Source organism: Bubalus kerabau, chromosome 20 (assembly GCF_029407905.1).
Source record: "Bubalus kerabau isolate K-KA32 ecotype Philippines breed swamp buffalo chromosome 20, PCC_UOA_SB_1v2, whole genome shotgun sequence".
In the NCBI taxonomy this organism is placed as follows: domain Eukaryota; kingdom Metazoa; phylum Chordata; class Mammalia; order Artiodactyla; family Bovidae; genus Bubalus; species Bubalus kerabau.
In genome coordinates, this window is record NC_073643.1 from 24,850,279 (window position 1) to 24,872,508 (window position 22,230).

At 41.3% G+C, this 22,230-nt stretch overlaps 2 protein-coding genes across 4 annotated transcripts in view; one reads left to right on the top strand and one right to left on the bottom strand.

Annotated features, from left to right (window-relative positions):
• Nucleotides 1-22,230, bottom strand: part of TRNT1 (tRNA nucleotidyl transferase 1) — a 95,949-nt gene that overhangs the window by 22,236 nt on the left and 51,483 nt on the right. For 2 of the 3 annotated variants that reach the window (XM_055557504.1, XM_055557501.1), the window contains exon 2: nucleotides 471-644. In XM_055557504.1, coding sequence (XP_055413479.1) covers nucleotides 471-618 — 148 coding nt within the window. In that variant the 5' untranslated portion in view covers nucleotides 619-644. Of the gene's footprint in view, nucleotides 1-470; nucleotides 645-1,731; nucleotides 1,861-22,230 lie in introns of those variants that run through there. The other variant, XM_055557502.1, reaches the window with a different exon arrangement.
• The window catches only part of IL5RA (interleukin 5 receptor subunit alpha), a 63,700-nt gene continuing 42,510 nt past the window's right edge, over nucleotides 1,041-22,230 (top strand). The window contains exons 1-3 of the mRNA XM_055558590.1: nucleotides 1,041-1,453; nucleotides 1,579-1,902; nucleotides 2,890-2,995. Coding sequence (XP_055414565.1) covers nucleotides 1,041-1,453; nucleotides 1,579-1,902; nucleotides 2,890-2,995 — 843 coding nt within the window. The remainder of the gene's footprint in view (nucleotides 1,454-1,578; nucleotides 1,903-2,889; nucleotides 2,996-22,230) is intronic.

Consider the following 22,230-nt stretch of genomic DNA (forward strand, 5'->3'; position numbering starts at 1 on the left):
ATGACTCCCACTTACTTCTGCCTCTGGTTCTCTCGGAAAGCACTGATACCTGGGCCAGAAATATAGCTTAGTGGTGACAAGCTGGGTTCTCAAATCAGACTGCAAAAGTTCAAATCCAAGCTCTTCGGTTATTAGTTATAAAAATGGTGCCAAGGAATTTCACATTCCTAAGCCTGTGCTTCCTCAACAATACAACAAGAGAAAAAGTATCTAATCCTTAAGTCAGTAGGCCTAATTCTGTGATGCATATAAAGTACGTGGGGGTAACACAAAAAAGCCATGCTTTTTACTGCAATCATTATTTGCTCTTCTCATGACTTGGCTATAGTTTTGGATTATTCATAGTAAACCCTGCTTTCACTAGCTCAACATTCACAAAAAAAACTATGAATGTTGGCTTAAAAACATTACCTGTCTGCCTCTCCATTTATACAAGCTTCCAAAGCAAGAAGAGGCATCTGACTTCTCACCTGTCAGACTCTTCAATCCTTCTGTGAAAAGTGACTGGAATTCTGGAGACTGCAACTTCATTGTAAACATAGAGTGCTTCAGAAGGCACAGTCTACTCCTGCTGCAGCTCAGTAACTGCCTGCGCCAGGGATCCAGGCACCTCAGCATCTGGGGAGAAAGTCACCACCTCGCATCTACAAGACAAGCATGCACACACCACGATGAAATTTACAAGCGCAGGACAATGAGGGGATGCGCAGTGATTTTTATCAACAGAGACACAGTCATCTCCTGATCACGTGAAAAACGGAAAAAACTGACAACGTGAGGGAGAATTACAACTGGGTCTACCCCTGCAGTTACCCGGTTTTGCCCTCCTGAAGCACTTGCTACTATGTTAATACCGCATTCTACTGTCGGGATGCTCTCCTGGGAGACCGGTCTCAGTTAAAGCCTGAGGGGTACAAGGCTGTCACGAACAGTGGTTCCAGAAAATGTAACTCAAACACTTGCAGGGACACTTGCTCTTCTCCAGAACAATTCACAGTCGTGTGTACATCAGCATACTTGCTCACGCACAACTGAGACTCATGACCCCGGGATATGTCCTACTCACTGGAAAACAAGATGTTTTCCTATCATCTGTCCTTGCTGCCCGCTTCTTCCTCATTCATCATCCGCCTATCCCATCAAGTCTCCTGAATCCCACCCATTCACACTCTGCCATCTGTCGTCCATCATCATCACGCTCCGTTTTTCATGTAGGGTGGGCCTCTGGGAGGCAGCAACAGATCGCAAACAGAAACCGACAGAAACCCCGGAGAAGAACCATTCCTTTTCTTGGAAAAGCAGGTTTCAAAGAGCGGCGTTTCCCGCCAGGGGGCGAGTTCTCCTTATCCAAAGAACTGGGGAGGAAAAACACTGCACTTCCTTCCACGCTTCAACACAGAAAACCCAGTGGGAACCCAGGCCCGGAAACTGCGTGGCCTGTCCCCCACAGCAGGTGCTGGACCTAAAAGGGAGGCCAAAGGCCCGGCCGCAAGGAAGGGAAAGCGCCCAGGGGAAGCCCGATGAATCAGCCCGCAGTCATTGAGATGTAGCAGAAACGCGGTCCCACGACCTCGACAGTGGGCTCTATTCCCGAGGGCGGAAGAGGCCTCTCACTGCCCCGGCACCCGCCTTCCCCAAGACCAAGCCCGTGGGACAGTCCCAGGGTCCTGCCATCGCTGCCGCTCGCCCCCCAGCAGCGCGAACCCGCACGTCCCCCGCACGCCTTCTCACCGTCCCCAGGGCTCCGTCGCCGTCGCGTGCACTTCCGGGCAGCAGGCGCCGTGACGTCACCAACGCGCGCCGGTTGACCGCAAATGGGAAGTCACGGAAGGGAGTGGGCGGTACTTTACCAGGCTCTCCCGGTCTCTCCAACTTCGCAGCGGGCAGCGTACCCTACCTTCAGCAAGGTTCCTCAGTTCTTCCCAGTCCTGCACAGCCAGGCTTTGCTCCTGGGGGGACCCTGGGGACCAGTGGCTGTACATTTATTTTCATTATACCTCACCGCACCTTTCTCTTGGAGAGGAAATGGCAGCCCACTCCAGTGTTCTTGCCTGGAGAATCCCACGGACGGAGAAGCCTGGTAGGCTGCAGTCCATGGGGTCGCAGAGAGTCGGACACGACTGAAGCGACTTAGCAGCAGCAGCAGCAGCAGCAGCAGCAGCAGCAGCAGCAGCAGCTTTCTCTGGCCCTGGGGTTGTTAGACACCCATCTGTACTGCATACCTGTGTGACCCTGGACAAGTGACACCGACTTCCTTTGTAAAATGAGACTATCAATAGAACCTATCCCAGGGAATTGCCAGGCTTAAATGTCATGTTATCCCCTAGTAAAGGGGAAGGGCTCAGTAACTGTTTACTTGTTATTCTTGCCTGCTCCCTGGTTGGCACTTGATTCACGTTACAATTCTATACCCTAATTGGTGTGGCAAACAATTTGATATTGTAGATGAAATAGACAAATCCTTTGAAAAATACAACTTACCAAAATTGACCTTGGATGACACTTTAACATCTGAATAGCCCTTTGCTATTAAAGAAATGGAGTTTAGTTCAACAAACTTCTTACAAAGATAATTCCAGACACAGATGGTTTCAGTGGTCAAATTTATCAACCACTTAAGAAAGAAATGACACCAAATGCACAGTTTTTGCTCAGCAAATAGAGGGAAAGGTCTTCCTTTCATCTGAGGCCAGCATACACTGATAACAAACTTCAAATAGATACTACCAAAAAATAATTTACAGATTAATATCCATATGAACACGAAAGCAAGTATCTCTAATGTAGTATTAGCAAATTGAATCCAAGTTGGATAATGTTGGGTTTATTCAGTAATGCAAGGTGGATTCAACATTTAAAAAACAATCAGTGTTACTTATCATATTACAGGCTGATAAAGAAAAACTATGATCTATCTAGTTGCACAATAAGTGAAACAGAGCTGGACCCTGTGGGGCTCCTGGACACAGAAACCTTTCAAACAGTCGTCAGTCAGGTAAGGGAGGGGATGCAGAGGAAAGTGAGGAGCAGGCAAGACACAGTAGTGTAGCCTCGGACAGGGTCCTGGTTCCAAGTCAAGGGATACAAATAACAGTATCTTTGTGCTCTTTTACAGAAATAAAACCCCCAACAAATTAAAGATGTTAACATTCCTTATTGTAGACTAAAGGACCAGAGAAGCTCTTCAGGAGAACATGTGAATCCTAAACAGCCAGTGCAATCTTGAGAAAGAAAAACAGAGCTGGAGGAATCAGGCTCCCAACTTCAAAATATACTACAAAGCCACAGTAATCAAGAAAGTATGGTACTACCATAAAACCAGAAATATAGACCAATGGTACGGGATAGAAAGCCTACAGATAAACCCACCCATCTATGGGCAATTCACATATGACAAAGGAGGAAAGGATATGCAATAGAGACAAGAAAGACTTCAATAAGAGGTGCTGGAAAAGCTGGACAGTGACATATAAAAGAATGAAATAAGAACAATATCTAACACTATGCTGTTGTTCAGTCTCTTAGTTGTATCCAACTCTTCATGACCCCATAAACTGCAGCAGACCAGGTTTCCCTGTCCTTCACTATCTCCCAGAGTTTGCTCAAACTCATGTCCATTGAGTTGGTGATGCAATCCAACCATCTAATCCTGTTGCTCCCTTCTTCTCCTGCCTTCAATCTTTCCCAGTATTAGGGCCTTTTCCAATGAGTCAGCTCTTCACAACAGGTGGCCAAAATATTGGAGCTTCAGCTTCAGTACCAGTCCTTCCAATGAATATTCAGGGCTGACTTCCTTTAGGATTGACTGGTTTGATATCCCTGATATTCAAGGGATTCTCAAGAGTCTTCCCCAGCACACAATTCAAAATCATCAATTCTTTGACCCTCAGCCTTCTGTATGGTCCAACTCTCACATCTGTACATGACTACTGGAAAAACCATAGCTTTGACTATAAGGACCTTTGTTGGCAAAGTGATGTCTCTGCTTTTTAATATGCTGTCTAGGTTTGTCATAGCTTTCCTTCCAAGGAGTAAGCGTCTTTAAATTTCATGGCTGCAGTCACTGTCTGCAGAGATTTTGGAGCCCAGGAAAATAAAACGTCTCTGTTTCCACTTTCCCCCCATTTATTTCCCATGAAGGGATGGGACTGGATGCTGTAATCATTGTTTTTGGAAGGCTGAGTTTTAAGCCAGCTTTTTCACTCCCCTCATTCACTCTCACCAAGAGACTCTTTAGTTCCTCTTTGCTTTCTGCCAATAGTGTGTTATCATTTGCATATTTGAGCTTGATATTTCTCCCAGCAATCTTGATCTCTAGTCTTTCTCATTCTCTTGTTTTCCTCTATTTCTTTGCATTGATCACTTAGAAAGGCTTTATCTCTCCTTGCTATTCTTTGGAACTCTGCATTCAGATGGATGGATCTTTCCTTTTCTCCTTTGCTTTTTGCTTCTCTTCTTTTCTCAGCTATCTGTAAGGCCTCTTCAACCACTTTGCCTTTTTGCATTTCTTTTTTCTTGGGAATGGTTTTGATCACCACATCCTGTACAATGTCAGGAACCTCTGTCGATAGTTCTTCAGGCACTCTGTCTATCAGATCTAATCCCCTGAATCTATTTGTCACTTCCATTGTATAATCATAAGGGATTTGATTTAGGTCATACCTGAATGGTCTAGTGGTTTTCCCTACCTTCTTGAATTTAAGTCTGAATTTTGCAATAAGGAATTCATGATCTGAGCCACAGTCAGCTCCCAGTCTTGTTTTTGCTGACTGTATAGAGCTTCTCTATCTTTGGCTTCAAAGAATATAATCTATATGATTTTTGTATTGACCAACTGGTGACGTCCATGTGTAGACTCATCTCTTATGTTGTTTGAAGAGGGTGTTTCCTATGACCAGGGCATTCTCTTGGCAAAACTCTGTGATGCCTTTGCCCTGCTTCATCTTGTACTCCAAGCCCAAACTTGCCAGTTACTCCAGGTATCTCTTGACTTCCTACTTTTGCATTCCAGTCCCCTATGATGAAAAGGCCATCTTTTTTGGTGTTAGTTCTAGAAGGTCTTGTAGGTCTTCATAGACCCGTTCAACTTCAGCTTCTTCAGCATTAGTGGTTGGGTCATAGACTTGGATTACTGTGATACTGGATGGTTTGCCTTGGAAACGAACAGAGATCAGTCTGTCATTTTTGAGATTGTATCCAAGTACCGCATTTTGAACTCTTCTGTTGACTATGAAGGCTACTCCATTTCTTCTAAGGGATTCCTGCCCACAGTAGTAGATATAGTGGTCATCTGAATTAAATTTGCCCGTTCCGGTCCATTATAGTTCACTGATTCCTAGAATGTTGACGTTCACTCTTGCCATCTCCTGTTTGACAACATCCAATTTACCTTGATTCATGGACCTAACATTTCAGGTTCCTGTGCAATACTGTTCTTTACAGCATTGGACTTTCCTTCTGATGTATAATCATAAGGGATTTGATGTAGATCATACCTGAATGCTCTAGTGGTTTTCCCTACTTTCTTCAATTTAAGCCTGAATCTTTTAGTAAGGAGATCATGATCTAAGTCACAGTTGGCTCCAGGTCTTTTTTTTCTGACTGTATAGAGCTTCTCCAACTTTGGCTGCAAAGAATATAATCAATCTGACTTTGGTATTGACTATCTGGTGATGTCCATCAGATACTGCAGTGTTGTCTCTTGTGTTGTTGGAAGAGGGTGTTTGTTACGACCAGTGTGTTCTGGTGGCAAAACTCACAAAAATAAATTCAAAATGGATTAAAGACATAAATGTAAAGCACTATAAAACTTAGAGAAAAATATAGAGACAACACGCTTTGATCTAAATCACAACAGCTTTTTTGATCCACCAACTAGAGCACTGAAAATAAAAATGGGACCTAATTAAACCTAAAAGCTGAAGCAAAGGAAATTGTAAATAAGAAGACAACCCTCAGAATGGGAAAAAGTATTTGCAAACAAAGCACCAGGCAAAGGAATAATCTCCAAAGTATATAAACGGCTCATGCAGCTCAATATTAAAAAAACAAACAACCCAATCAAAAAATGGTTGGGACACCTAAGTAGACACCTCTCCAAAGAAGATGTACAGATGGCCAAAAGGCACATGAAAAGATGCTCAACATCATTAGAGAAATGAAAATCAAAACTATAATGAGGTATCACCTCGCACCAATCAGAGTGGCCATCAGTAAAAAATCTATAGACAGGACTTCCTTGGTAGTACAGTGGTTAAGACTCCAACTCACAATGCACGGGACATGGGTTCAATCTTTGTTCTGGGAAGATTCCATGTGCCTTGGAGCAACTAAGCCTATTCACACAACTACTGAGCCTGAGCTCTAGTGCCTGTGAGTCACAACTACTGAAGCCCAAGTGCCTTGACCCCATGCTCTGCACCAAGAGAAGCCACCACAGTAAGAAGCGTGCACACTGCAACCAAGAGTGCCCGCACTGCCACAACTGGAGAAAGCCTGCCAAAAGCAGAGAGGATGCAGCACAGTCAAAATACAAATAAATATTTTTAAAAGATAGTAATTTCAAAAAATCTATAAATAATACATGCTGGAGAGGGTATGGAGGAACCCTCTTGCACTGTTGGTGAAACTGTAAATTGATACAGCTACTGTGGTGAACAGTATGAAGGCTCCTTAAAAAATTAAACCATATGACCCACCAATCCCCCACTGACATATACCCAGGACACATGCACCCCAATGCTCCCTGGCACACTGTGCACAAAAGCCAGGATGTGGAAACAACCTAAATGTCTAACAGCAGACGAATAGGCAAGGAAGATACATACACACAATGGAATACTATTCAGCCACGAGAAGGAACGAAACAGGGTCATTCGTAGAAACATGGGTGGACCTGGAGTCTGTCACACAGAGTGAAGTAAAGTCAGAAGGAGAAAAACAAATACTGTATATTAATGCATATATGTGGAATCAGAAAAATTGTATAGATGAACCTATTTCTAAGGCAGGAATAGAGACACAGACTTTAAAAATGGACCTACAGACATGGGGTGGGGGTGACAAATTGGGGGGAGATTGGGATTGACCAATATACACTACATGTGTAAAATAGGTAGCTAGTGGGAAGCTGTAGTATAGCAGAGGGACCTCAGTGTCACGTTCTGTGAAGACCTAGAGGTGGGATGGTAGTGGGTGGGAGCTCCAGGAGAGAGGGGATGCCGTGCTGTGTTTAGTCGCTCAGTCATGTTCAACTCTTTGCAACCCCATGTACTAAAACCCGCCAGGCCCCTCTGTCCATGGGGATTCTCCAGGAAAGAATACTGGACTAGGTTGCCATGCCCTCCTCTAGGGGATCTTCCCAACCCAGGGATAGAACCCAGGTCTCCCACATTGCAGGTGGATTCTTTACCATCTGAGCCACCAGGGAAGTCCAAGAATTCTGGAGTAGGTAGCCTATCCCTTCTCCAGGGGAGCGTCCCAACCCAAGACTAGAACTGGGGTCTCCTGCATTGCAGGTGGATCCTTTACCAGCTGAGCTACCAAGGAAGCCTGACAAAGGGGATATACATGCATATGACTGATTCACTTCATTGAAGGGCAGAAACTAACACAATACTGTAAAGCGATTATATTTATAAAAAAAAAAAAAAAAAAAAAAGATCAGCTGAGGCCCAGATTGAAGGAGTGCTGGCCCTGCACACACCCAGATCCTTATCAGCATCTTCACCTTTGCTACATAAAACTCCTCACAAAATCCTTCTGGGTTGAGACATTTGGTTTTGAAGTCATGACACTGCTGTGTCCCCCTTTGCCTGGCAAAGCAATGAAGCTATTCTTATCTCCTTCACCCAAAACTCTTGTCTTCAACATCCCATTCAGCACTGGGGCACAGAGGCTGGATTTTCAGCATCAAAAGCACTAGAAATTCAACATATATTCATGATTAAAAACTCTGAAAATTAGTAGGCCAACTTCTACAATCTGGCAAAGAGCATCTATGAAAAATATACAGGTAATATCATACTTAATGATAAAATATTGGCCACTTTGCTGCTAACATCAGCAAAAAGAATGCCCATTCTCAGTATTTCTTTTCAAAATTTTACCACAGTTCAAACTCTTAATATAGGCAAGGAAAAGAAGTAAAAGATATGATAGAAAGCCCAGAGATACACCCATACACATATGGTCACCTAATCTATGACAAAGGAGGCAAGAATATACAATGGGGAAAAGACAGTCTCTTCAATAAGTGGTACTGGGAAAAATGGACAGCTACATGGTAAACAAATGAAATTAGAATACTCCCTCACACTGTACACAAAAGTAAACTCAAAGTGGATTAAAGACTTGAACACAAGGCCAGACACTATGAAACTCTTAAGAGGAAATCATAAACTCTTAAGAGGAAATCATAGACACAACATTCTATAAGTCACAGCAAGATTCTTTTTTGAGCCACCTTCTAGAGTAATGAAAATAAAAACAAAAATAAACAGATAGGATCTAATGAAACTTAAAAGCTTTTGCAGAGCAAAGGAAGCCATAAAAAAGATGAAACAGCAACCCTCAGAATGAGAGAAATACGTGCAAATGAAGCAACTGACAAAGGATTAATCTCCAAAATATACAAACAGTGAATGCAGCTCTATGTAGACAACTCAATCAAAAAAATAGGTGGAAGATGTAAGTAGACATTTCTCAAATGAAGACATGCAGATGGCCAAAAAACATAAGAAAAGATGTTCTACATCACTAATTACTAGAGAAATGCAAATCAAAACTACAGTGGGGTACCACCTTACACAAATCAGAATTGTCATTATTTAGAAATCTACAAACAATAAATACTGGAGAGGGTGTGGAGAAAAGGGAACCCTCTTGCACTGACAGTGGAAATGCAAACTGATATAACGACTATGGCGAACAGAGAAGATTCTTGAGAGTCCCTTGGACTGCAAGGAGATCCAACCAGTCCATCCTAAAGGAAATCCGTCCTGAATATTCATTGGAAGGACTGATGCTGAAGCTGAAACTCCAATGTTTTGGCCACCTGATGCGAAGAACTGACTCATTTGAAAAGACCCTGATGCTGGGAAAGATTGAAGGCAGGAGGAGAAGGGGACAGCAGAGGATGAGATGGTTGGATGGCATCACCAACTCAATGGACAAGAGTTTGAGTAAACTCTGGGATTTGGTGATGGGTAGGGAGGCCTGGCAGGATGCAGTCCATGGGGTCGCAGAGTCAGACATGACTGAGCGCCTGAACTGAACTGATGGAGAACAGTATAGAAGTCTCTTTAAACACTAAAAATAGAACTATGATATGACCTAGCAATTTCACTACTGGACATACTCTGAGAGAAAACCATAATTCCAAAAGACACATGAAGCCCAATGTTCATGGAGCACTATTAACAACAGCCAGGGCATGGACGCAAACTTAGTGTCCCACGAATAGCCAGAGGAATAAATAAAGATGTGGTGGTTGCTGGTGTTCAGTCACTAAGTTGTGTCTGACTCTTGCTGTTGACAGTCCACACAGCCCCATGAACTGCAGCACACTAGGCTTCCCAATCCTTCACTATCTCCTAGAGTTTGCTCAAAAAGATGCAGTACATATGTCCAATGGAATATTATTGTTGTTTAGTCACTAAGTTGTGTCTGATTCTTTTCAGATCCCATGGACTGTAGCCCACCATGCTCCTCTGTCCATGGGATTTCCCAGGCAAGAATACTGGAGTGGGTTGCCATTTCCTTCTTCAGAGGATCTTCCTGAGCCAGGGATCAAACCTATGCCTCCTGCACTGGCAGGCAGATTCTTTACCACTGAACCACCAGGAAAGACCACTATGGAATATTCCTCAGTCATAAAAAGGAATAAAACTGGGTCGTTTGTAGAGATCTGAATGAACCTGGAGACTGTCATACAGAGTGAAATAAGTCAGAAAGAAGAAAACAAATATCATATAGTAATGCAAATATGTGGAATCTGGGGTAACAGTATAGATAATCTTATTTGCAAAGCAGAGGGAGGGAGACAAGGACATAGAGAACAAATGTATGGACACCAAGCCGGGAGGGTTTGGGATGAAGGGGAAGACTGGGATTGACAAATATACAGTACTGATACTATGTATAAAATAGATAACGAATGAGAACCTTTTGTTTAGCTCAGGGAACTCTACTCAATGCTCTGTAGTGACTTAAACTGAAAGGAAATTAAAAAAAAGAGGGGATATATGTATACATACAACTGATTCACTTCGCTATACAGCAGAAACTAACACAACATTATAAAGCAACTATACTCCAATACAAATTAATTTAAAACATTAAACAGTTGTAGTATTTGAGAAGGAAGCAAAACTGTTCCGATCACATAGTAGTTCACACAGATATCTTAGGAACTGATGAAACCATTAGAACCAGTAAGTGAATCTGACAAGGTCTTAGGATTCTAGGTTAATATATAACAATTATTTGCATTTTTATACAGAAGCACATAGTTATAGATTTTAGTTTATATAATAAACAATAAATTCAAATATAATAGTAGCTAAAGTATATGCAAACACACACAGTATAATGCAGAAATAAATAGAACGATAGAAGCTATATGGCTGGCAACCAAGCATATGTAAACGAATTGAACATGAACAGACATTAGGAAAATGCAAAGCAAAACCACAATGAGATGTCATTACATTCCTAGGGAACATTTTAATTAAAAAAACAAAAACAGTAATATCGAGTGCAGGTGAGCATGCAGACCAGCTGAACTCTCACACACTGCTGCTGAAAACACAAACTGGGGCAGCCACTCTGGAACACAACTTGCTGGGTTCTGATCAAGATCTGTATATATCCACCATACAACCCAGAAATCCTAGTCCTAGATATTTACTCGAGAGAAGAAAAAACTTATGTTCATGCTTAAAAAAAAAATGTATGTGGATTGTTACAGTAGCTTTACTGATAATCCTTCAAGTCTGGAAATAAGTCAACTTTACTTAAAAAATAAATGGATTCGTAAACTGTGGTCTGTCCATACAAAGAAATATTACTCAGCAATATAAAAGAATTAACTGCTGATCCAAACAATATGTCAAAACCTCCAGTCAAGAAAGCCAGACTCAGGAGGCTATATACAGAATGGTTCTACTTATGGGACTCCCTGGAGGAAGCAAAAGTATAGTGACAGACACAAAAGACTCCAAATAGCCAAGACCATCTTGAAAAATAAAAACAGAACTGGAGGAATCAGGCTCTATGACTTCAGACTATACTACAAAACAGTATGGTACTGGCACAAAAGCAGGAATACAGATCAGTGGAGAAAGGATATAAAGTCAAGAGATAAATCCACATATGTATAGTGACCTAATCTATGACAAAGAAGGCAATGATATACAATGGAGAAAAGATAATCTATTTAATAACTGGTGCTAGGAACACTGAACAGCTACATGTAAATTAATGAGATTAGAACACTCCCTAACACCACTACTCAAAAATAAACTCTAAATGCATTAAAGACCTAAACATAAGACCAGATACTATAAAACTTAGAGGAAAACATAGGAAAAACACTCCTTGACATAAACAGCAGCAATATCTTTTTTGATCCACCTCCTAGAGTAATGAAAATAAAAACAAAAGTAAACAAATGAGACCTAATTAAACTCAAAAGCTTTTGCACAGCAAAGGAAACCATAAAAAAAAACAACCCACAAACAACAACAACAACAACAACAAAACCCCCACAGAATGAGAGAAAATATTTGCAAATGAAACAGACAAGGGACTAGTCTACAAAATATACAAACAATTCACACAGCTCAAGATCAAAGAACAACAACAAAAAAAATCAAATCAAATGGGTGGAAGATCTTAATAGATCTTTCTCCAAAAAAGATCTACAGACAGACAGCCAAGAGGCACAAGAAAGGGAGCTCAGTTTCACTAATTACTGCTGCTGCTAAGTCTCTTCAGTCGTGTCCGACTCTGTACAACCCCATAGACGGCAGCCCATCAAGCTTCCCATCCCTGGAATTCTCCAGGCAAGAACACTGGAGTGGGGTGCCATTTCCTTCTCCAATGCATGAAAGTGAAAAGTGAAAGTGAAGTTGCTCAGTCATGTCCGACTCCAGCGACCCCATGGACTGCAGCCTACCAGGTTCCTCCGTCCATGGGATTTTCCAGGCAAAAACACTGGAGTGGGGTGCCGTTAGAGGTTCCTTAAATAACAAAAAACAGAATTACCGTTTGATCCAGTAATCCCACTCCTGGGTATAAGTCCAGAGAAAACCACAGTTCAAAAGGATATATGCACCCCAATATTCACTGCGGCACTATTTATAATAGCCAAGACATGGAAGCAATCTAAATGTCCACTGATGGAGGAATGGATAATGAAGATGTGGTACATGTATATACAATAGAATATTATTCATCCATAAAAAGGAATGAAATAATGCTATATGCAGCACATAGATGGACCTAGAGATTGTCATACTGAGTAAAGTCAGACACAGAGAGACAAATATGATATCACTTATACAAGAAATGTAAAACAAAAATGGTACAAATGAACCTATTTACAAAGCAGAAATTGAGTCACAGATGTAGATAACAAACTTAAGGTTACCAAGGGAAAAAGGGGCTGGGATAAACTGGGAAATTGGGATGAACATATATACACTATTGTATTTAAAACAGATAACTAATAGAAACCTACTGTATAGCATGGAGAACTCTACTGAATACTCTTTAACAATCTATTAGGAACAGAATCTTAAAAAGAGTGAATATATGTATATGTATAACTGATTCACTTCACTGCACAGTAAAAATGAAAATAACACTGTAACTCAACTATACTCCAATTAAAAAAAAAATAAACAGAAAAACTAAAACAGGATAGAAAACTATTGAGACAGAAAACAGGTCAGCTGTTGACTGGAGATGGAGGGAGGGGGTTACTACAAAGGAGCAGGCGAGAATCTGGGAGGGCAGGTTACAGAATGGTTCTGTGTCTTGATAATGATGGCAATCGCATGATTATGTCTTTGTCAAAACTCAGAACAGTACACTAAAAAGGGTAAACTGTATGTCCAGTTATACCTTAATAAACTCAACCAAAATATTCTCTTCCTACAAATTAGCAAAAAACAGCTAGACCATAAAGTTTTTTAAGTATATACTTTAAAAGACTCTCAAGTAATGCTTAGTCAAACGAATTCAATTATTAAAGCATTTACATGTAAAGGTAGAAGAAAGAACTTTGAGGCTAAAACTAGAAGGGGAAGAACTTTATACATAAAATGCCCCTCCTCAGTACAGTGAAGATGACCACAGCCCTACAGAATTCCTTCCTCTTCCACACAGTATGTTTACTACTATCTCATAATATAAGCTGGTCCTAAGAGACGTCAAACTTCAGCTGCCAAGGAACTGACATTTACCATACTGCAATCCCATAGGAAATTTTCTCTTTGTGTAGTATATCGCGCAGTTGTGTTTGTGTGTGCTCAGTCGTGTCCTACTCTTTGCGACCCTAGGGACTGCAGCCTGCCAGGCTCCTCTCTGCGTAAGATTTTACAAGCAAGAATACTGGAATGGGTTGCCATTTCCTTCTCCAAGGGGATCCTCCCGACCCAGGGATTAAACTCACATCTCCCATACTGCCTGTACTGCAATGGATTCTTTACTACTGAGCCGCCAGAGAAACCGCAATATAACCGAAAGCAAATATTATGAACAGAGAGTATTGTTAGAAAAGGGCAGGTTTCTATCATATTTCTAAAAGCACCACATCCATGAGTAGGCAACATATTATTAAAAACAAATGTTAAGAATATGAGATAAGAACAAATATGTATCAGTAATTATCATATGAACCAACATTAGGTCTTAACAGTTAGCAATTCTTGTCTGAAAACTCACTAATGCTGGTTAGACTATAAGTTTAGTGTTGTTAAAGATTCCCTCAAAAGTGGACAGCTTTCATCTTTCTTCACAAGAAATCACATCTTTGATCCAGTTTATATATTTCAGTGCCAAAATTTGGCTCCCAAGTGTGTAGCTGTCTCTTCACTCATCTACGTTATGTTGTGTTCTTCTGAAACTAGAGATTCATTTCTGCAAAGTAGAGAAAGAAGCAATTGCGTATGTATAGCACGTGATGGAATTCCAACTGAGTTATTTCAAATCCTGAAAGATGATGTTGTTAAAGTGCGGCACTCAGCAAATTTGGAAAACTCAGCAGTGGCCACAGGACTGGAAAAGGTCAGTACTCATTCCAATCCCAAAGAAAGGCAATGTCAAAGAATGCTCAAACTACCGCACAATTGCACTCATCTCACATGCTAGCCAAGTAATGCTCAAGAGTTTCCAAGCTAGGCTTCAGCAGTATGTGAACCAAGAACTCCCAGATGTTCGTGCTGGATTTCAAAAAGGCAGAGATCAAATTGCCAACATCCACTGGATCATAGAAAAAACAAAATAATTTGTTGGGAAAGGAGTATGTCAAGGCTGTATATTGTCACTCTGCTTATTTAACTTATATGCAGAGTACATCATGAAAAATGCTGGACTGGATGAAGCTCAAGCTGCAATCAAGATTGCAGGGAGAAATATCAATAACCTCAGATATGCAGATGACACCATCCTTATGGCAGAAAGTGAAGAGGAACTAAAGAGTCTCTTGGAAGATGAAAGAGGAGACTGAAAAAGCTGTTTTAAAACTCAACAGTCAAAAACAAAGATCATGGCATCTGGTTCCATCACTTCACGGCAAATAGATGGGGAAACAATGGCAACAGTGCCAGACTTAATTTTCTTGGGTTCTAAAATCACTGCAGATGGTGACTGCAGCAATGAAATTAAAAGCACCTGCTCCTTGGAAGAAAAGCTATGACAAACCTAGACAGTGTATTAAAAAGCAGAGACATTACTTTGCTGACAAAGGTCAAAGATAGTTTTTCCAGTAGTCATATATGGATTTGAAGAGTTGGACTATAAAGCAAGCTGAGTGCTGAAGAATTGATGCTTTTGAACTGCAGTGTTGGAGAAGACTCTTGAGAATCCCTTGGACAGCAAGGAGATCCAACCAGTCCATCCTAAAGGAACCCAGTCCTGAATATTCATTGGAAGGAGTGACACTGAAGTTGAACCTCCAACAGTTTGGCCACCTGATGCCAAGGGCCGACTCACTGGAGAAGATCCTGATGGTGGGAAAGATTGAAGGCAGGAGCAGAAGAGGATGACAGAGGAACAGATGCTTGGATGGCATCATCAACTCAATGGACATAAGTTTGAGCAAGCTCCAGGAGATGGTGAAGGAAAGGGAAGCCTGACATGCTGCAGTCCATGGGGTGGCAGATTTGGACACAACTGAGCAACTGAACAACAACAAAGAGCAGTCATGAACGTAATACTATTTTCTTTCATTCATTCATCCATCCATCCAACCAAATGTTTGTTTAGTGTCTTCTATCACGCTAGTAAAGTAATGCTCAAAATTCTCCAAGCCAGGCTTCAGCAATATGTGAACCGTGAACTTCATGATGTTCAAGCTGGTTTTAGAAAAGGCAGAGGAACCAGAGATCAAATTGCCAACATCCGCTGGATAATGGAAAAAGCAAGAGAGTTCCAGAAAAAACATCTATTTCTGCTTTATTGGCTATGCCAAAGCCTTTGACTGTGTGGATCACAACAAACTGTGGAAAATTCTGAAAGAGATGGGAATACCAGACCACCTGACCTGCCTCTTGAGAAATGTGTATGCAGGTCAGGAAGCAACAGTTAGAACTGGACATGGAACAACAGACTGGTTCCAAATAGGAAAAGCAGTACGTCAAGGCTGTATATTGTCACCCTGCTTATTTAACTTTTATGCAGTGTACATCATGAGAAACTCTGGGCTGGAAGAAACACAAGCTGGAATCAAGATTGCCGGGATAAATATCAATAACCTCAGAAATGCAGATGACACCACCCTTAGGGCAGAAAGTGAAGAGGAACTCAAAAGCCTCTTGATGAAAGTGAAAGAGGAGAGTGAAAAAGTTGGCTTAAAGCTCAACATTCAGAAAACGAAGATCATGGCATCCGGTCCCATCACTTCATGGGAAATAGATGGGGAAACAGTGGAAATAGTGTCAGACTTTGCTTTTTGGGGCTCCAAAATCACTGCAGATGGTGAGTGCAGCCATGAAATTAAGAGACGCTTACTCCTTGGAAGAAAAGTTATGACCAACCTAGACAGCATATTCAAAAGCAGAGACATTACTTTGCCAACAAAGGTTCGTCTAGTCAATGCTATGGTTTTTCCTGTGGTCATGTATGGATGTGAGAGTTGGACTGTGAAGAAGGCTGAGCACCGAAGAATTGATGCTTTTGAACTGTGGTGTTGGAGAAGACTCTTGACAGTCCCTTGGACTGCAAGGAGATCCAACCAGTCCATTCTGAAGATCAGCCCTGGGATTTCTTTGGAAGGAATGATGCTAAAGCTGAAACTCCAGTACTTCGGCCACCTCATGTAAAGAGTTGACTCATTGGAAAAGACTCTGATGCTGGGAGGGATTGGGTGCAGGAGGAGAAGGGGACGAGCAGGGGATGAGATGGCTGGATGGCATCACTGACTCGATGGACGTGAGTCTGGGTGAACTCTGGGAGTTGGTGATGGACAGGGAGGCCTGGCGTGCTGCAATTCATGGGGTCGCCAAGAGTCGGACACGACTGAGCGACTGAATTGAACTGAACTGATGAGCCAATGACTCATCGTATCTGTGAGCCGGCTGGGGATGCTGCAGAGAACAGGGAGGTGTTAAGAGATTAGAGGCATGCAGACACACACAGGGAAGAAGGCCATATAATGATGAAGCTAAGAGACTGGACTGACGCTGCTATGAGCCAAAGCATGCCAAGGATCACTGGCAACTACCAGAAGCTAGGAAATGATGGCAGATGGATCCACTTTTTGGAGAGCGAACCTGACCACGCCCTACCGGAAGTTGTCATGCAAAGGAACCCTCTCTGGCCAAGCCTAGAGTTCAGCACCATCGACACGGACAGCGACACCAGCCAATTTAGTCCCCTGACTCGCTACAGAGATTTTCACCTGACAAAGGAATTGGCCAATCCCAACTGGTTCCAATGGAGAAGGCAATGGCAGCCCACTCCAGTACTCTTGCCTGGAAAATTCCATGGATGGAGGAGCCTGGTAGGCTGTAGTCCATGGGGTCGCTAAGAGTCGGGCACGACTGAGTGACTTACAGTTCTTTTTATGAGCCAATGACATTTGTGAATACTCACAATAATAAGTTCATTTAATGATTTATATTGTGCTTAGGACAGTGTTAGGCATTGTATTAATAAATCAACCTTTACAAACAGCCAATGAGGACACTGAAGCACAGAGAGGTTAATTTGGCCAAGGTCACACAGGTGGTAAGTGGCACAAGCAGAATGCAAACCCAGACATCTGACCTTGAAACCACCACTGTCTTCTGATAAACCTGGAGAAACAGACAGGGACCAGGTCCAGCACAAGGCTGGGCACCTGACAGGATGACATTTGGATTTCTTTTAAAAGGTAATACAAAGAAATTAGGGGTTTTCTCCATAGGGCTTTTTATAGCCCCATTTGTGTTTTCACGTGATGGGTCTTACAGCAACATGGAGAATGGCAGGAAGGGCCTGATGCGTAAATTTATTATCTCATGGTTCTAGAGGTCGGAAGTATAAAACGGGTGCACAGGGCTAAATTCCTTCTGGAGACACTTGGAATAATAATAATTCCAACTGCTAGTGGTGCCCTCCCTCCATCTTTACAGCACACCAACATAATACAGTCTTTCCTCTCTCTGCCTCCTGCTACCTTACAAAAGCCCTGTGAGGACACTGGGCCCCCTGGATAGCCCAGGATCATCTTCCTATCAAATACCCTCACCCTATTCTTACCTGCGTGTACGGTGGTGCACTGATGGGCTCTGGGAACATCTGCGGACATCTTCAGGGGACCGTGTATCACAGCCTACTGCAACCCCACATGCGTGCTTTAGTGACTGGGGGATGGGAAGACGCAGGAAACCCACGGATTGTTATGTCACGAAACAACTGACTGGCCAACATGTGACGTTCGTGGCATGGACCTCAATGTTGAATATATCCTCCCCCTCCCCCTTTTTTTTTCCTTTCCTGGATTTTAGGCAGGTGGTTTGATTTCAAGTAAAAACACAAGGTTGAACGGAGGCAGAACTATTAAATGGCACCATGACGCCCTTCAGATCACAGTTCTGTTATTCCTCCTGCCAGGACCTTTTAGCAAAAGCCTTCCTAAACAGATCACAGCTCCCAGGAGCATTTGCATTTTATATTAGAACAGAGAAGGGAGACTAAGAATTCACATAAAGATATGAATTTATAATGATAGCAGACTCGACCTCCTTGGGGAGATATCTGAAGCAATATTTAGACAAAGTCAGATAATTATGACAAAATTTTAATATTCTGCAACTTTGGGGTGGTAGTGATTATCTTACCCAAACCTGTCCCTCATATTTTTACTTTTTTGTTTTTGAGTAATTTGTTTAAAAGAACACGGTTCTGTTTCAAGTATGTGTTCTTTCTTTTAAACAACAAAAAGTACCTGTTTGAATAAAAAGCCATTCACCCATTTTGTTCTCATAAAAGTTTAATAGAAGCCAACTAAAGTTTAAGATCTCCCAGAGGACAAATAAAGATATTTCTCAGCAAATGTAGAATTGCGATTTTCACTGGTGCTGGGGGATTTTACACACAAACACAATTTTATTTTACATTTAAAAGAGGTGAGTAAATAGACAAATCAATTTTAACTGTTCTGAAATTTCATACTGGGTCATTAATTTTAAAAGATGGGACTTTGGTAATAGTTAAAAGAACAGAGGCCCAAGGGTAAAGACTGAGAATGTGAAGTGAAAGTCACTCAGTCGTGTCTGACTCTTAGCCACCCTATGGACTATACAGTCCATGGAATTCTCTAGGCCAGAATACTGGAGTGGGTAGCCTTCCCTTCTCCAGGGGATGTTTCCAACCCAGGGATCGAACTCAGGTCTCCCGCATTGCAGGCGGATTCTTTACTAACAGAGCTATCAGTTCAGTTCAGTTCAGTCTCTCAGTCCTGTCCGACTCTTTGCAACCCCCATCGCAGCACGCCAGGCCTCCCTGTCCATCACCAACTCCCGGAATTCACTCAAACTCACGTCCATCGAGTCGGTGATGCCATCCAGCCATCTCATCCTGTTGTCTCCTTCTCCTCCTGCCCCCAATCCCTCCCAGCATCAGGGTCTTTTCCAATGAGTCAACTCTTCGCATGAGGTGGCCAAAGTACTGGAGTTTCAGCTTTAGCATCATTCCTTCCAAAGAACTGAGCTATCAGGGAAGCCCTAAAGACTGAGAATAATCACCTTCAAAATTCTGACTTATCAGTAGCCTCGGATGAGAACCAAGACGGATCTAAACCAGGTTCCTTCTGATATTCTACGCTATATTTCTTCATAGGAATTCATCTGGAATTCCCTGCTGTAATAACACCAACCCCCTCTTCTTCTTTCCTTAACACTGCTTACCCTAATGGATTCTGATAAAACCAAGCCAGATAAAATAAAGACCTGTCCTCACATCTAGTTGTAGAAACAAAGATGTAATACTCTGTACAAAAATAAAATTGGCACGTGAATGCAGCACTTAAACATACACTTAGAAGAGAGTAGAATCAGAGACAGGTTTTCCCATAGGAGTTCAGACAACCTCAAATAATTAAAAGTTTCTCAAGGGGAATCTTCCCTTCATACCTTCCCCGCCTGCCAACATTCAATAAAATATTTACCCCCAGTAAAGTATGTATTTTACTGTTTCTTTAAAGATAACTATCAATTATAAAGCTCTGCCATCCTGGGAAAAATGGCTTTGGAAAACATTATAAAGAAACTCTGCTAAGTAAGGTCTTTAGGCCTCAGTTTACTCACATATAAAATAAGTTTATGGGTTATTGTACGACAATGTATATCAAGCAATTGACAGTTTCAAGCACAAAGGAGTTTCCTTCTAGGCTAAAATGAAACGCTGATTTACATTAATGAAGTAAGTTTAACTTTTAGTTAGTTTTTTTACACTGTAGTTAATTTCCTGTATCTGGCTTTGAGAGCAAAGAACTGGTCCCTGCAAAATCTTTTTGCACTATATACTTACAGTAAATGATTGCGTTGTTTACTTTCAATTTATACACTGTTATATGTCAATTATATCTCAGTAAAACTGGAAACAATAAATTAATAAAATAAAACTGATCACTGAGTAAAGAAATGAAAAAGCTTAAGTTACTCAGACTCCTTGCTGAATAAACACATGCTTTTAATTTTAGCTATAGACAGTAAGGGGCTTCCCTGGTGGCTCAGCTGGTAAAGAATCTGCCTGCAATACAGGAAACCTGGGTTGGGAAGATCCCCTGGAGGGTATGGCAACCCACTCTAGTATTTTTGCCTGGAGAATCCCCATGGACAGAGGAGCCTGGCAAGCTGCAGTTCGTGGGATCGCAAAAGAGTCGGACACAACTGAGCAACTAAGCACAGCAGCACAGACTGTAAACTGATTGATCTTATACTGGGATTGTTCAATTAATACCTGGGATACTATTTAAATCCTGTTGGTTCATTTATTTTTTTTTAAATAGCAGCTTGACTGAGACATAATTCACATGTCATAAAATATACCTACCGCTTTTAGTATAGTCACTGAATTGGCAATCATCAATATAATCAATATTAGAACATTTTATCACATTCATTACCTCAAAAGAACCCTCAAACAGAAGTAGAGAACAATTACAGGGGAAAGTGGAAGCAGGTGGGAGGAATTGAGAGAGTGGGATTGACATATATGCACTGCTGAAACTATGTAGAAAACAGACAATTAATGAGAACATACTGCATAGCTCAGGGAATCCTACCAAGTTATCTATGGTGACATGCATGAATGGGAAGGCAATCCAAAAGGGAGAGGATATGTATATACATATGACTGATTCATTGTGCTGCATGGTAGAAACTAACACAGCAGTGTAATACAACTATACTCCAATCAAAAATAACATTAAACAGAAACCTCAAACCCATTAGCAATCACTTACCATTTTGCCCAAATTCTCACCATCCAGCCCTAGGAAACCACTAATCCACTTTCTATTCCCATAGATTTGCCTATTCTAAATGTTTATTTATTTATTTCTAAATGTTTAATATAAGTGGAACTATACAAAGTCAGTTTTGTGAACTGGTTGTTTTCACTTAGCTTTATGTTTTCATGACTCATCCATGTTATACCATGCCTAAGAACTTCATTCCTTTTTAAGGTTTCACAACATTCCTTACAGAGATTCTCAATCCATTCTTCAGTTGATGGATATCTTCTGTTGTTTCACTTTTTGGCTGTTATGAAGAATACTGCTATGAACAGTCATGTAAACATTTCTGTGTGGCTGTCTGTTTTCAGTTCTCTTGGGTGTTTGCTAAAGACTGGAATTGCTGGGTCATATAGCAACTCTGTGTTTAACATTTTTGAGAAACCACTAGACTCTTTTTCAAAGTGATTGCACCATTTTACGTTCCCACCGACAGTCTCTGAGGGTTCCAACTTCTCCACATCCTCACCAATAACTACTTACTGCCTTTCTTTTTCATTTTAGCCACCCCAGTGGGTATTAAGAGGTATTTCATTATGGTTTTAATTTGTGATAATGATGTCAAGCAGTTTTTCATGCACATATTGGCTTTTGGTATCTACTTTGATTTGGGTATATGTATGTACATAAATATGTGTGTGTGTATGTAAATATATATATATGTTACTTTCTGCTATACAGCAAAGTGAGCATATATATTACTTCTCAGGTTCTTTTCCATTATAGGTTATTACAAGATACTGAATATAGTTCCCTGTGCTATATAGTAGGACCTTCCTGTTTATCTATTTATCCCAAACTCTTAATTTATCCCTCCTTCCCTTCCTCTTTGGTAGCCATTAGTTTGTTTTCTATGTCTTTGAGTTTATTCCTGTTTTGTAAATATGATCATTTGTATTATTTTTTTTTAGATTCCATACACAAGTGATATCATATGACATTGTCTTTCTGTCTGACATAGTATGTCATCTAATATGATAATCTCTACATCCATCCATGTCGAG